Source organism: Bos grunniens, chromosome 17, assembly GCF_055505025.1.
Source record: "Bos grunniens cultivar Pamir isolate PY7600 chromosome 17, Bosgru_T2T1.0, whole genome shotgun sequence".
Lineage (NCBI taxonomy): Eukaryota > Metazoa > Chordata > Mammalia > Artiodactyla > Bovidae > Bos > Bos grunniens.
The window spans coordinates 58,368,326-58,381,580 of record NC_141181.1 but is presented as its reverse complement, the minus strand read 5'-3'; the positions used below and the strand labels follow the sequence as shown (position 1 = coordinate 58,381,580).

Sequence of the window (13,255 nt, the reverse complement as noted above, 5' to 3'; positions counted from 1 at the left end):
GTTTGGTCGCTAAGTTATATCTGACTCTTTGTGATCCCCATAGACTATAGCCCGCCAGGCTCTTCTTACCATGGGATTTCCCGAGTGAAAATACTGGAGTGGGTTGCCATTTCCTTCTCCAGGGGATCATCCTAACCCGGGGATCGAACCTGCATCTCCTGCATTGGCAGACAGGCTCTTTACCGCTGTGCCACTGGGGAAGCAGGGGCCCAGCTGTTCCCTTTCAAATCCTGCCCCTGCAGCGGCCACCACACTTCACAGTTTGGAGATCTCACTATCCCCAAGCTTCCATTCCAGGAGATTTTCCAGAAAGAAGTGGCTCCCGAGCCTGGATCATGAAAGGTGGATTGTGAAACAACAAACTGCAGAGATGAGAGGAGATCTCCCCAGGACTCAGAAAGCCTAGTCTTTGAGTGTTTTTTTTTTTTTTCCCTCAATTTTCTCTGAAATCATCTCTTACAAAGGTTTCCCACTGTTTCTCTGGACAGACTTTTAATAACCTCAGAGTTCCTGCTGTCGGGGGCACAGACCAGACTTACAAGGTGTAAAAATAGCCCCAGGCATCATCAGGCTCCTAGGAGGCATGGTTCACTGGGTTAGCTTGCACCTCCTTCTCAGGGGGTTCCGGCTGCAGCAAGGGGCACGGAGATGAGCTCAGAGAAACGTGATGGACCCTGTGGCAGGCAGGCCATGTGTGTCTGCTTCTCAGGGAAGGCTGTGACCTGGCTGCTTCGGCATCAGGACCCAATTCAGGGGCAAGGGGTTCCTGCCCATGTCCCTGGGAGGTCCCTGTGGGCCAGCATCCTGGTCTCTCAAGGTGACCAGAGGGCAGAGGCCGAGGAAACCCAGACACAGCACCCAGAGCCAGGCCCACCTGCACTCCACTCCAATTTCCACAGTGGGGCACCCCGAGGCCAGGGTCAGTGGGTGGAAGAATGGGCGTGTGTGCTAAGTCGCTTCAGTCGTGTCCCACTCTATGCGACCCTATAGACTGTAGCCCACCAGGCTCCTCTGTCCATGAGACTCTCTAGGCAAGAATACTGGACTGGGTTGCCATACCCTCCTCGAGGGGATCTTCCTGACCTAAGGAACCTAACTCACGTCTCCCAAGTCTCCTGCACTGGCAGGCGGGTTCTTTACCACTAGTGCCACCTGGGACGCCCTAAAAGAATGGGGCTCCATCCAAACCTGCAGCCCTCCATCACAGCACTCTTTTGCAAGAAAGCCTGCTTGAATGCAGTATTTTCACTTCCTTAACTCTCCAATGACTCTGTGAGGACCAGAACCCTTGGAGGTGGGGACAGACCCTGCTCGGCTGCCTTCCAAACAGCTTTTTGCTTCACTGTCTTGTTCCCAAAGCACCTTAGGATGCAAGGCAGACACTGGTACTTTTTGAAAGGAAACTCCCACCTCCAGCCTGTCCTCTGACTCCTCCATCACTCCTTGGCAGAGCTTACAGGACAGAAATACAAAGGACGCACAGATGCTGAGCGGCTCCAGGTCTCGGTTGGGGAAGCCTTTCCTCAATCCTCCTCTTCTTGTTCACCTTGGGCAGTCCACCAACTCACCAGGGGCCTCCCTTTCTCCAGAGCGTGTCTGTAAGCAGCTGGCCCAAGGCTGAGGTCCCAGAACCCACAGGGGGCCGGGGGCAGGAGTGGGCTCTCACCTCCTGCTGTGGGCAGCTGTCCTCCCTGTCTCCTGCTCACTGTCCTGCATCAGCTTCCAGTGGTCACTCCCTAGAGCAGGGGTCTTGAGAGCCGCCCGCACTACAGGCCTGGGGACCCCCCGACTCCCTCCCCATCATATCCAATCTTCTTCTCTCCTAGGACAGCCTGGGCCAGCTTCCACCATCCCGACCGGCAGAGGCCAGGATGAGCTCCGCAAAAAGCAAGTCAGAGATGTCCCTGGCGGTCTAGTGGCTAAGACTCTGCACTCCCAACGCAGGGGCCCAGGTTCCCTCCCTGGTCAGGGAACTAGATCCCACATGCTGCAACTAAGACCCAATGCAGCCAAATAAATAAATTAATTAAAAAAAAAAAAAAAAGCAAATTAGACTCTGTTGCTCCCTTGCTCAATGCTCTCTGGAAGCTTCTCCAGCTCTTGTGGTGACTCCCCCCACCACAAGCCTCCACCTGGTCTCCCAGGTCTCAGCCCAGCCCTTGCCCCCGTTTCTGGCCGCACACCCCTCATCAGGGGCTCAAAGGCCTGATGACACCTTGCAGACACCCAACATTCCCTGACTGACCAAGGGTCTCCCTCCATCCTTCGGGAGGCACCTGCCTGTGCCCGCGCTCATGGCTCTGTCCTAACGTTGGATGCTCCAAGCAAGGCGGGGGTCTCTCCTGCCTCTGACTGTGGATTCAGGGCCACTTGTCCTCTGGCTGGAGGGAGGTTTCTGCTCCAGCTCGGGCCCAGGCCCAGCCCCCTTGGCAGGCAGCGTATCAGTCCTGGAGAGCAGCCTGGCCACACCCAACTTCCACCCCCACCTGAAAACACAACTCCTGGAACCTGTTCCCAGTTCCCCAGCGGACAGCGGAGGGCCAAGCAACCTCCGGCCAGCCTTGCTTTAAGGAACAGCTTCCCTGGTGGCTCAGATGGTAAAGAATCCGCCTGCAATGCGGGAGACCAGGGTTCAATCCCTGTGTTGGGAAGATCTCCTGGAGAAGGAAATGGCTACCCACTCCAGGATTCCTGCCTGGAGAATCCCATGGACAGAGGAGCCTTGGGGGGGCCAGTGGGGGAAGGCAGGTACAGTCCACGGGGTCGCAGAGAGTCGGATGCGACTGAGCACTGAGCGTACCGTGGCTCTTGAACACACGTCACCTCAGCACAGCCTCACAGCAACGCCATGAGGCAGGGGCTGTTACTACCGTCATCGTTCCGTATATGAGCAAAGTGAGGCAGCCTCCTGGTGTCCACGGCCCCGCCCCCACCAATCAGGGCAGTAGAGGTTTCCTGGGGTCCCCCTCCAGCCCCGCCACTCTCCTCCTGGGCTGTCGGTGAGGACAGAAGAACCAAGCCCTTGGCCCCAGGTGGGCTCCACAGGCCCGGGGGGCAGCGGGGTCACTGGGACCTCTGGGGTGTCCCCCTCTCCCCATCTTGGCCCACCCGGTACATGAAGACACCAGCCCCTCCAGCTCCAAGCACAGAAGGCTGGGTCCCCGGAGCCCGGCCAACCTCACAGCTGCCCCGGTCTCATCCCGTCTTTCAGAGACAAGCCTCACAGGCAGGCGCCCGCGGGCCTGTGTACACACAGACACACACATCTGCACGCCGCCCCCTTCTCGTGTCAGGCGCCACGACACTCTGGTCACCCTTCACCATCTTCCTGCGACACCTCCAACCCTAGACCCCACGGGCCATATTGTCTCCACGTTGGGGGCCACATCACCCCATCCCCGCTCCACTACCTGTCAGGAACCCACCCCCTCCAATCCTGCTCTGCTCACTGCCCACCCTCCCAGGCCTCACCCTGGGATTCCGAAGGCAGAACCAGGGTTAAAAAGGAGGTGGGGATGCTGAATTCTACTCCCGTCTTCACCACGGACCACGTGACTTCAAACTATCCCTCTGTGAAGGGACGTGTGACAATTTGCTGGGGGTGATTCCTCAGATACCAGCTCCCTCACTTTCCTCTGCCCTCTGTCACCCCCTCCAGTATCTCAAAGCCACCCATCGCTATCCCTCTGCACTCAGGAGTCCTGGCTCCAGCCAGAGGGACCCTGGCCTCAGTCCCCGACAACCCACTGGCAGCCAGAGTGACGTCTGCAAGATGCCAACCTGCTTCATGCCCCACATACCTGCCTTAAAACCTATCTGTGCCCCCACCCCTGATGCTGCTCCTGGGTTGAAGTCAAGACCCCTCTTGCTGGCCTAGGGTCTGCACGATGCGCCCTGCCCACCCCACACCTCTCCCCACGCTCAGCCTGTGTTCCAGCTGAGTCCCCTGTCACTTGTATATCTGGACTTTGGGCCACAGGGCCTTTGCACATGCAGTTCTGGTTTCTCCTTTGCCTGGTTAACTCCTGGGCACTTTCTCCTCAGGTCTCACCCCACAGGCCCTAGAGGAAGGTCTCTGCATTTTCTGGGGCAGCCAGAGGACTTCCCAGTCCCAGCCCATGAGCACTGAGGTCCTGCTTCTGGCTCAGGTCCCCATAGTCCTGGCAGAACTGAGCTGGGCGGTTCAGGCTCGCATGACTTGAAGCCCATCCTGGGAGACCCCACCTATCACATGATCTCAACACACCAGTTCCCTTCCTTCCTCTTTCTGCCCGCTCCTCTGCTCCTCAGCGATCTCTGCAGACACAGGGTGTCAGCCCGAGAGTGTGCCCATCCCCCATGTCCATCTCCTACCTCCTCACTAAGCCTCAGACACAGTGATGTCCCTCCCGATACCTGAGTCTTTCAACCCTGACGACACCGGACATTTGGAGACATGAGCTCTGACCTTAGCCTCAGCTCTGGGACACTGTCCATGGTGCCTCTCTCTGCCTCAGTTTCTCCATCTGTAAGCCAGGGCACTGAGCATACTCTGGCTCTTCAACACACATCATCTCAGCACAGTCTCACAGCAACACCGCAAGGCAGGTGTATCACCATCATTCTATCAATAAGGAAAGTGAGGCAGCCCCCAGGAGGGCGCCAGTGAGCCTGCTTCCTGGTATCCATGCCCCATGAGGTCCCCATTCCAAGTGTGGGGAGACCCAGGGACTCACTTCTGAAGAAAACAATAAAGAAAAGTTGATGGAATGTTATGTGCAAGATGAAGTTCCAATAGATTCCATCTCAAGTGCCCAGTCTCTCTCTTCTCCCTCCTTCCCTCTCTCTCTCTCTCCCTGGAACATCTTACTCTTGAGGGAACCCAGCTGCCAGGTGTGGTAACTCTGGGGATTGGTTCATGAGCTGCCAACATCCAGGTGGATGAGCTCGGAAGCAGAGCCTCCCCCAGTCATGCCTTTGGGTGACTGCAGCCCCAGTTAACCCTCCCTGAGCCAGAGAACCCAAATCCCTGATGCATAGAACTGGTGAGCTAATAAATATGTATTGTCTTAAACTGCTAAGTTTGCTGCTGCTGCTGCTAAGTCGCTTCAGTCGTGTCCGACTCTGTGCGACCCCATAGACGGCAACCTACCAGGCTCCGCCGTCCCTGGGATTCTCTAGGCAAGATCACTGGAGTGGGTTGCCATTTCCTTTTCCAATGCATGAAAGTGACAAGTGAAAGTGAAGTCGCTCAGTCGTGTCCAACCCTCAGCGACCCCATGGACTGCAGCCCACCAGGCTCCTCCATCCATGGGGTTTTCCAGGCAAGAGTACTGGAGTGGGGTGCCATCACCTTCTCCGAAACTGCTAAGTTTAGGGGGGGAGCAATTTGTTATGCAGCCATAACTAACGAATACAGAGGCCGAGAGAGACTGAGTGAGCTGTCCCAAGTCACCTAGCCACGAATCCAGAACTGCTAGACCTCTGGCCCATGCTCACAACTCCTACCAACATGAGTTATGACAGAGGTTACAAAGGCAAAACACTCCCCACAAAGTCACCCACCATCAGCATTCCAGAAGGGCCCACCTGTTGTCGAAGAAGGCACGGACGATTTTGGACCGGATTGGGTTGAGCTCCAGGTCAGGGACGTTGTTGAAGTTCTCCTTCCTGGGTTTCCAAGGAGGCACACCGGGAAATGAGGGAGAAAAGAATGACGTCAGAGAGCGTGTTCATCACCTCTCATGTTGTGTTTTCTGAGCAGGCCCTACGAGAATGGTCTGGAATTCCCAAGTCAGGACTGGGGTTCGCTGCACTGGTCCACCTCCTCCTCTAACCCTTGGACCAGCGGGGCCACAGAGGGCCTGGAGGCTCAGAGGCGCCTTTGGGAATCTGACAGATGTCCCGGACATCCACCCTGCCCATCCCCCAGAAAGATGCATCAACACAAGACCTGTATCCTATTCCGAGGGGTCAGATACCCCAGTAGGGAAACCCTGAGTTGGCTATCCTGGAATCAGAGCAGCAAGCTGCTCGCTTGGAGATTTCAAAAACAGTGTCCACACTAGGTTAAAAACCTGGAGTTACACATGACCCAGTGATTCCACGGCTAGGTATATACCTGGATATGTCCCAAGAGAAATGAAAACATTCATCCACATAGAAATTTGCCTGTGAATATTGATAGAAGTGGGCTTCCTGGGTAGCTTAGCTGGTAAAGAATGCCTGCAATGCAGAAGACTTGGGTTCAGTCCCTGGGTTGGGAAGATCCCTTGGAGGAGAGCATGGCAACCCATACCAGTATTCTTGCCTGGAGAATCCCCATGGACAGAGAAGCCTGGTGGGTTACAGTCCATAGGGTCACAAAGAGTCGGACACAACTGAGCGGCTAAGCACATTCAGACATTAAAAGGAAATAAATACAGACACAGGCCACAATACAGATGGACCGTATAGACACGGTGCTAAGTGAAATAACCTGGGCCACACAGTGTATGATTTCATTTATATGAAAAGTCCAGAAGAAATCAATCCATAGAGACAGAAAGGAGATTCGTGGTTGCCAGAGGCTAGGGGATTGGGAGCCATGCTGGGGAACGGTATTAAGGGTACGAGGACTCTTTAGGGGGTGATGAAAACGTTGTCAAACTGACTGTGGTGATGGATACAGTGCTCTGGAAGCATACTAAAAGCCAATTGCATTGCACATTTTAGTGGGTAAATCGCTGGATATGCGAATTCTATTTCAGTAAAGCTGTTCAAAGAAAGAGAGAAATGTTCGTATGAGATGGTGAATTTCAAACACAGCCACCCTGTGGCTGAGGCCAGGTGTCGCTGGGTCCCAGAGGCTGTGAATTTGCAGTCATGGAGGCAGGTAAGTCCCCAGCTGCCTGACCTTCCCGCATAAGGCTGTCCTTTGTTCTCGGACCTGCTTCCTGCTCACCTTTTCTTCTGCTCTGTGGATTTCAACAGGCAGTGGCCTTGGTAGGGACCCAGGACACAGGCTGGTAATCCCAGGGAATAAGGAGGCAGACCCAGCTTGGGGAAGCTGGGAGGATATTAGCCACTTAAAAGTAGAATGTCCAGGAGCCCTCAGATTTAGAACTTGAACCTAGAACCAACCCACGCTGGGAAGGAGGAAGTGCCACATACAAGGGGCACTCTGCACCATCAGAGCTGGAAGGCTCTGTAAACACACAGCTGAGCCCTGTCCTGCCCCCACCAAACAGATGGGGGAGCTGAGGCTCAGACAGGAGAAGCAGGACCTACCCGGGGCCCGGATGCCTCCATCTCTCCCTCTCCAAGCTGTCTCCCACCTCTCCCCACCACTCAGTGCTCCTAGCTTCGTTTGCTTGCAGCATCTGGCCAAACTCAGGAGCCAGCATCAACGGATACCCACATTTCAGATTCCCGAGGCTCCCAGTTCTGAAGGCAACCCACTCAGAGCAGCTGGCCCACAGCACTGGTATATTATTCAGCCATAAAAAGGACTGCAGTGCTGACCCATGCTACAACAGAGATGAACTTCAAGAGCAAGATGCTAAGTGAAGGCAGCCAGACACAAAAGGCCACACGGTGTATGATTCTATGTATGAATATATGAGATGTCCAGAATAAGCAAATCCAGGGAGACAGAAAGCAGACTGGCGGGTGCCAGGGACTGGGGGACAGTTGACAGCTAGCAGATACAGGGTTTCTCTTGGCAGTGATGAAAATGTTCTTATATGGACTGTAGACTAAGTGGATGAATTGTATAACATGTGAATTATATCTCAATCAGGCTGTTTTAAGGGCTTCCCAGGGGGCTCAGTGGTTGAAGAACCTGCCTGCAATGCAGGAGGCAAAGGTTCAATCCCTGGGTCAGGAAGACCTCTCCCTCGCCCCAGAGGAGGGCATGGCAACCCACTCCAGTATTCTTGCCTGGGAAACCCCATGGACAGAGGAGCCTGGCGGGCGACGGTCCATGGGGCTGCAAAGAGTCAGACACGACTGAAGCAACTGAGCACAAGCATGAGCAGGTCTGCTTTAAAATATTCCTAAAATATTTTTTTTTAATATTTTTATTTCTCTCTCTTAATTTCAGTCTGTTAAAAAATTACCTAATCAGCAGAGAATTCTTTTTCTTTTGAGAAGCCGGGACTTCTCAAAGTTTAATATGCTTATAAATCAACTACTGATCTTTTTAAAATGCAGAATCTGATTTACTAGTTTGCAGGGGATCTGGGACTTTGCATTTCTAAAAAGAACCCAGGTGATGCCAGTGTCACCAATTCAAGGATCCCACTTAGGGTTAGAATGCTTGCCAATCAGGAGGCGTGGGTTCAGTCCCTGGGTTAGGAAGATCCCCTGAACTAGGAAATGGCAACCAGCTCCAGTATTCTTGCCTGGGAAATACCATGGACAGAGGAGCCTGGTGGGCTAGAGGTCCATGGAGTTACAGAGTCAGACATGAGTTAGCAGCTAAAAAACAACAACAACTTTAGGGTTAAGGGCATAGAACTCTAGCTCTCCAATGTGGCTGTACCCCAAAATCATTTGGAGAGTTTATTTTATTTATTTATTTTTAATTTTTTATTCCTTTATTTCTCATGTGTTCCCCATCCTGAACCCTCCTCCCTCCTCCCTCCCCATACCATCCCTCTGGGTCATCCCAGTGCACCAGCCCCAAGCATCCAGCATCGTGCATTGAACCTGGACTGGCATCTCGTTTCATACATGACATTTCACATGTTTCAATGCCATTCTCCCAAATCTTCCCACCCTCTCCCTCTCCCACAGAGTCCATAAGCCTGTTCTATACATCAGTGTCTCTTTTGCTGTCTCGTATACAGGGTTATCGTTACCATCTTTCTAAATTCCATATATATGCGTTTGTATACTGTATTGGTGTTTTTCCTTCTGGCTTACTTCACTCTGTATAATAGGCTCCAGTTTCATCCACCTCATTAGAACTGATTCAAATGTATTCTTTTTAATGGCTGAGTAATACTCCATTGTGTATATGTACCACAGCTTTCTTATCCATTCGTCTGCTGATGGACATCTAGGTTGCTTCCATGTCCTGGCTATTATAAACAGTGCTGCGATGAACATAAAAACATAAAATATTTTTTAAAAACTAGAAAGCAAAGAGCCACTGCACCACAGCTTCATCAATATAGAGCTCAAAAGGTGAGGCGCTAACCTGTGCAGCTCAGAGTCAGGTTCATGGTCAACTACCGCCAGGGTTGGTCACTAGGAGACAGCACGAGGCCTGGGGCCAAGGATGCTCTGCCCTTGCTCTGGTTTGGGGTCACGGATGTGTTTCAGCTTGTGAAAGCTCATCTCACTGTCCCCGTCACTGTTCACACACCCAACAGTCCGCACTGCTCTGGCACGGCACCCGTGAGTGAGATGCAGTGACAGGAGGAAACACACGGAAAACCCAGAGCCCCCGGGATGGGAACAGCTCAAGTCAAAGGGACTATGTGGGGTTTGAGAGGGGATGTGGGGAGAAAGGAGAGGAAGCCAGCAGCTGCTGCACGGCTAGTTAGCACGAGACCCCAAGCCCTCTCTGGCTTTTCTTGGCCATTCTTGGTGACTGTCAACCCTTCCTCAGCCTCAGTCTCCTCATCTACAAAGTGGGCGCAACCTCTGGAATCACATTGGGGTTCTACCAGCTCTGCCACCTGGGACAAGCGACTTGGCTTCTCTTAAGCTCGGGCTTGCTCTTCTGCACTCAGGAGCCTCAGAGGGTTGTGGCGAGCATTCCTGGGAGGAAGTCTGGAACACGGCACGCACGGTGTCCTGTGAGGAGCGAGGGCTTTCAGGTGCCCGAGAGCATGGGTACAGGCCTCGAGTTTCCATAGCACCACATCCTCAAGGCCTCCCGTAACCAGAGGCAGCGCAAGCACAGAGCACGCACAGTGGAGCTGAAGGGAGGGTCGGCGTGGGCGGAGCATTGGGTGTGGGCGTGGCATTGGCCCCAGGCCCCGCCCCTTCCTCCAGCGTCCTTGCCCTTCAGCATCCCGAGGCACTCCTGGTGCGCAGATCCTTGCAGAGCATCACAACCCTGCTCTGCCCTGTGGAGCCCAGGTAGGGGCTCTCAATGGAGCTGTGTCCCAGGGCTGCTGGAAGGACCACATTCAGGGATACACCGGGAAAGTGGGTCTGACTGATTCCCCAGGAGGGAACAGAAGCCAAAGCTGCAGGTTCTAAAGGGACTGGGAGAAAACAGGTCCTCATGCTTATTAAGGTGGTAAGGAGGGACACACCAGGAGCACCCCTGGCACCAGGAGATCCCACAAAAGGTAGCAGGGCCCTGGGCTGACATGAGAGGGCAACATCTCAGGAGGAGGACAGAGGCAGGAGGACTTCAAAGAACCCAACTGTACGACTGAGCGACTAGAGAAGAAAATTAACAACCAAAGAGAGGTCTGGCCTTCCACTGACAGAGGGCAGGCAGATGTTAGGAATCGAGCTGGGGAGACAGTGTCACGGTGTCCTGGCCTCAGCCCCCAGTAGGTCTGTGCAGGTGTCCTTGAATCCTAGCTGCCTTTCTCTATAAGCCAGGACCAGTCTCCCTCACCGTGGGCACCTTACTGATGCTCCCAGCCTCAGTTTCCTCATCTGTGAACTGGGTACAGACCAAGCAGTAACCCCACCCCCACACACACCCATATCAAAGCAGAAGCGAAGCCAAGCACAGCTGGGGCCAGTCCAGGCTCTGCCCCACACCAGGCACATGCCCTGGTTGAGGCACTGCAGATCCCAGAGTCTTAATTTCTTATCTATAAAATGGGCATCATGGAAATATCCAGGCAGCATCATGGGGTTAATGAGATGATTAGGTGAGATAAACACACAGAAGGTGCTACTGGGCTCCCCAGGCGGCACTAGTGGTAAAGAACCTGCCTGCCAATGCAGGAGACGTAAGAGTTGGGGGTTCGATCCTTGAGTTGAGAAGGTCCCTGGGAGGAGGGTATGGCAACCCACTCCAGTATTCCTGCCTGGAGAATCCCATAGACAGAGGAGCCTGGTGGGCTACAGTGCATGGGGTTGCAAAGAGTTGGACACAACTGAGCAACTTCACACACACACACAAGGTGCTATTAGCATAATGTGTGACACGCAGTGAGTTCATTTTAAAACAGTGATAATGGTGATAGTAGCAGCAGCTAACCTTCTATAGACACCCCAGGTGTCAGGTACTGTTTGCGAGCTTTACATTATGAAAGTAGGAACATATTCCCACCTTACAGATGAGGAAACTGAAGCAGAGAGGTGAAGTAACATCTTATTGCTGAGAACGATGCCCCGACTTAGAGTCTGGATGCCCAGCCTTGGAGCAACTTCTCCTGAGTTCTGTCTGGTCCTGGGGAGGCGGTGGGCACTTCTGGGGTATCTGCCAACATCCTTCTTCAACGAATTGAGCTGCAGGCCTTGAGCCCAGAGGCAGGGAAAGGCCAACTGCAGTTTAGGACATGGAAAGATGCGGGGAGCTGCCCGTGAGAACGGGGTCCTTTGTCCGAAGGACACAGCTCTGGGAGCTGCCTCAGTCCTTGAGGGTTTGCTTGCAAACATAGCTCTCTGTCCCGCCACCCCAGAGATTAGGCGCTTATTTACTGCAGACACCTGGAGTTCTGTGCAAACTTCTCACGCACAGAGAAATGTTATCTGGTGTAAGAAATAATAACAGGGAGCCATTCCCATGCTCTCAAGATTTCTTGTGACTGTTTGTAAGATGTATAGGCCAACCAAGAAAAAATGTCAACTGTCTTGTCTTTCTCACGCTTTTCTGTATAAATATAAGATGCTGAATAAAGTTGGGGTCAGACTGCGTCCCTTCGTGGAGACGTGTCTGAACCTCTCGACCCCATCTTTGTTGTAGTCTCTTGCTTTACTTTCTTTCTTAGCCCTGCCGTGCACGTTCTCGGGACCTGATCAACTTTGCCGGCTAGCACCGGCAGAAGGAGGCATTTATCTGAGGGCACGGAACAGGACAGGACCAGGACTTTCCTGCAAGGATCTTTTGCACAAAGGTACGTGGACAGGAGAACCGCCTGGTGCAAGCAGAGAACTCTTGGGAGTTCCCTGGAAGTCCCGTGGTTAGGACTCTGTGCTTTCACTGCCATGGCCCCAAGGTTCAATTCCTGGTCGAGGAACTAAGAAGATCCTGCAAGCCGTGCGGTGCAACCCCTGTGCCCCCCAAACTAGGGAACTTGGGCACTTCTCAAACACAAACTTGCACACAAATCCTGGGGATCATGGTAAAAAGCGGGTTCTGACTCTACAGTCCTGTAAAGGCCAGTTTCAGTCTCATTTCCTTTTCTCCCTCGAGCCCCGAGATGCCCATCAGGCTGGTCGAACCAGCTCAGCCCAAGGCCTCCCCCCCACCTATGGGAACTGCCCTGTATCACCCAGAGCCCAGCACTGGGGGCGGGGCACTGCTCGAGGGCAGGAGCTGACACACTGTGGCCAGTGGTCCAGCGATGCCGCCCCAGTGACCAGCGGGAAGGGTCTGCCCTGGGCTCACATCTTTGGGGCCCATAAAATTAAAAGACAATTACTCCTTGGAAGGAAAGTTATGACCAACCTAGACAGCATATTAAAAAGCAGAGACATTACTTTGCCAACAAAGGTCCATCTAGTCAAGGCTATGGTTTTCCCAGTGGTCATATATGGATGTGAGAGTCGGACTGTGAAGAAAGCTGAGCGCCGAAGAATTGATGCTTTTGAACTGTGGTGTTGGAGAAGACTCTTGAGAGTCCCTTGGACTGTGAGGAGATCCAACAAGTCCATCCTAAAGGAGATCAGTCCTGGGCATTCATTGGAAGGACTGATGTTGAAGCTGAAACTCCAATACTTTGGCCACCTGATGCGAAGAGCTGACTCATTTGAAAAGACCCTGATGCTGGGAAAGATTGAGGGCAGGAGGAGAAGGGGACGACAAAGGATGAGATGGTTGGATGGCATCACCAACTCAATGGACATGAATTTGGGTGAACTCCGGGAGTTGGTGATGGACAGGGAGGCCTGTGTTGCAGTTCATGGGGTCGCAAAGAGTCAGACACAACCGAGCGACTGAACTGAACTGAAACTCTCCTGCTTGAGGCCCTCTTGTATCCTCTGAGGCTGAGTGCTCTGTGAGCTCAGGCATGTTCAATCACCCCCGTATCCCAATGATGGGAGAGGTCAATGACCTCCATTTTACAGATGAGAAAATGAGGCCCAGAGAGGTGAAGTGACCAAGCTATAGTCACACAGTTACAAGAAGAGCTTTGAATCCAGCACTCAC

The 13,255-nt window shown here is 53.2% G+C and overlaps 1 protein-coding gene across 20 annotated transcripts in view; it reads right to left on the bottom strand.

Moving 5' to 3' along the window:
• TESC (tescalcin) overlaps nucleotides 1-13,255 on the bottom strand; it is a 65,379-nt gene that overhangs the window by 10,187 nt on the left and 41,937 nt on the right. For 11 of the 20 annotated variants that reach the window (XR_015144568.1, XR_015144569.1, XR_015144572.1 and 8 more), the window contains one exon: nucleotides 5,569-5,649. The exons of 8 other annotated variants lie outside the window; for them this stretch is intronic. Coding sequence is in view for 5 of the 12 variants with exons in the window: in XM_086348022.1 (XP_086204148.1) it covers nucleotides 5,569-5,649 (81 nt within the window). In the remaining 7 variants the exon portion in view is untranslated. Of the gene's footprint in view, nucleotides 1-1,666; nucleotides 1,737-5,568; nucleotides 5,650-6,100; nucleotides 6,205-13,255 lie in introns of all 20 variants that reach the window. One more of the 20 variants, XM_086348034.1, reaches the window with a different exon arrangement.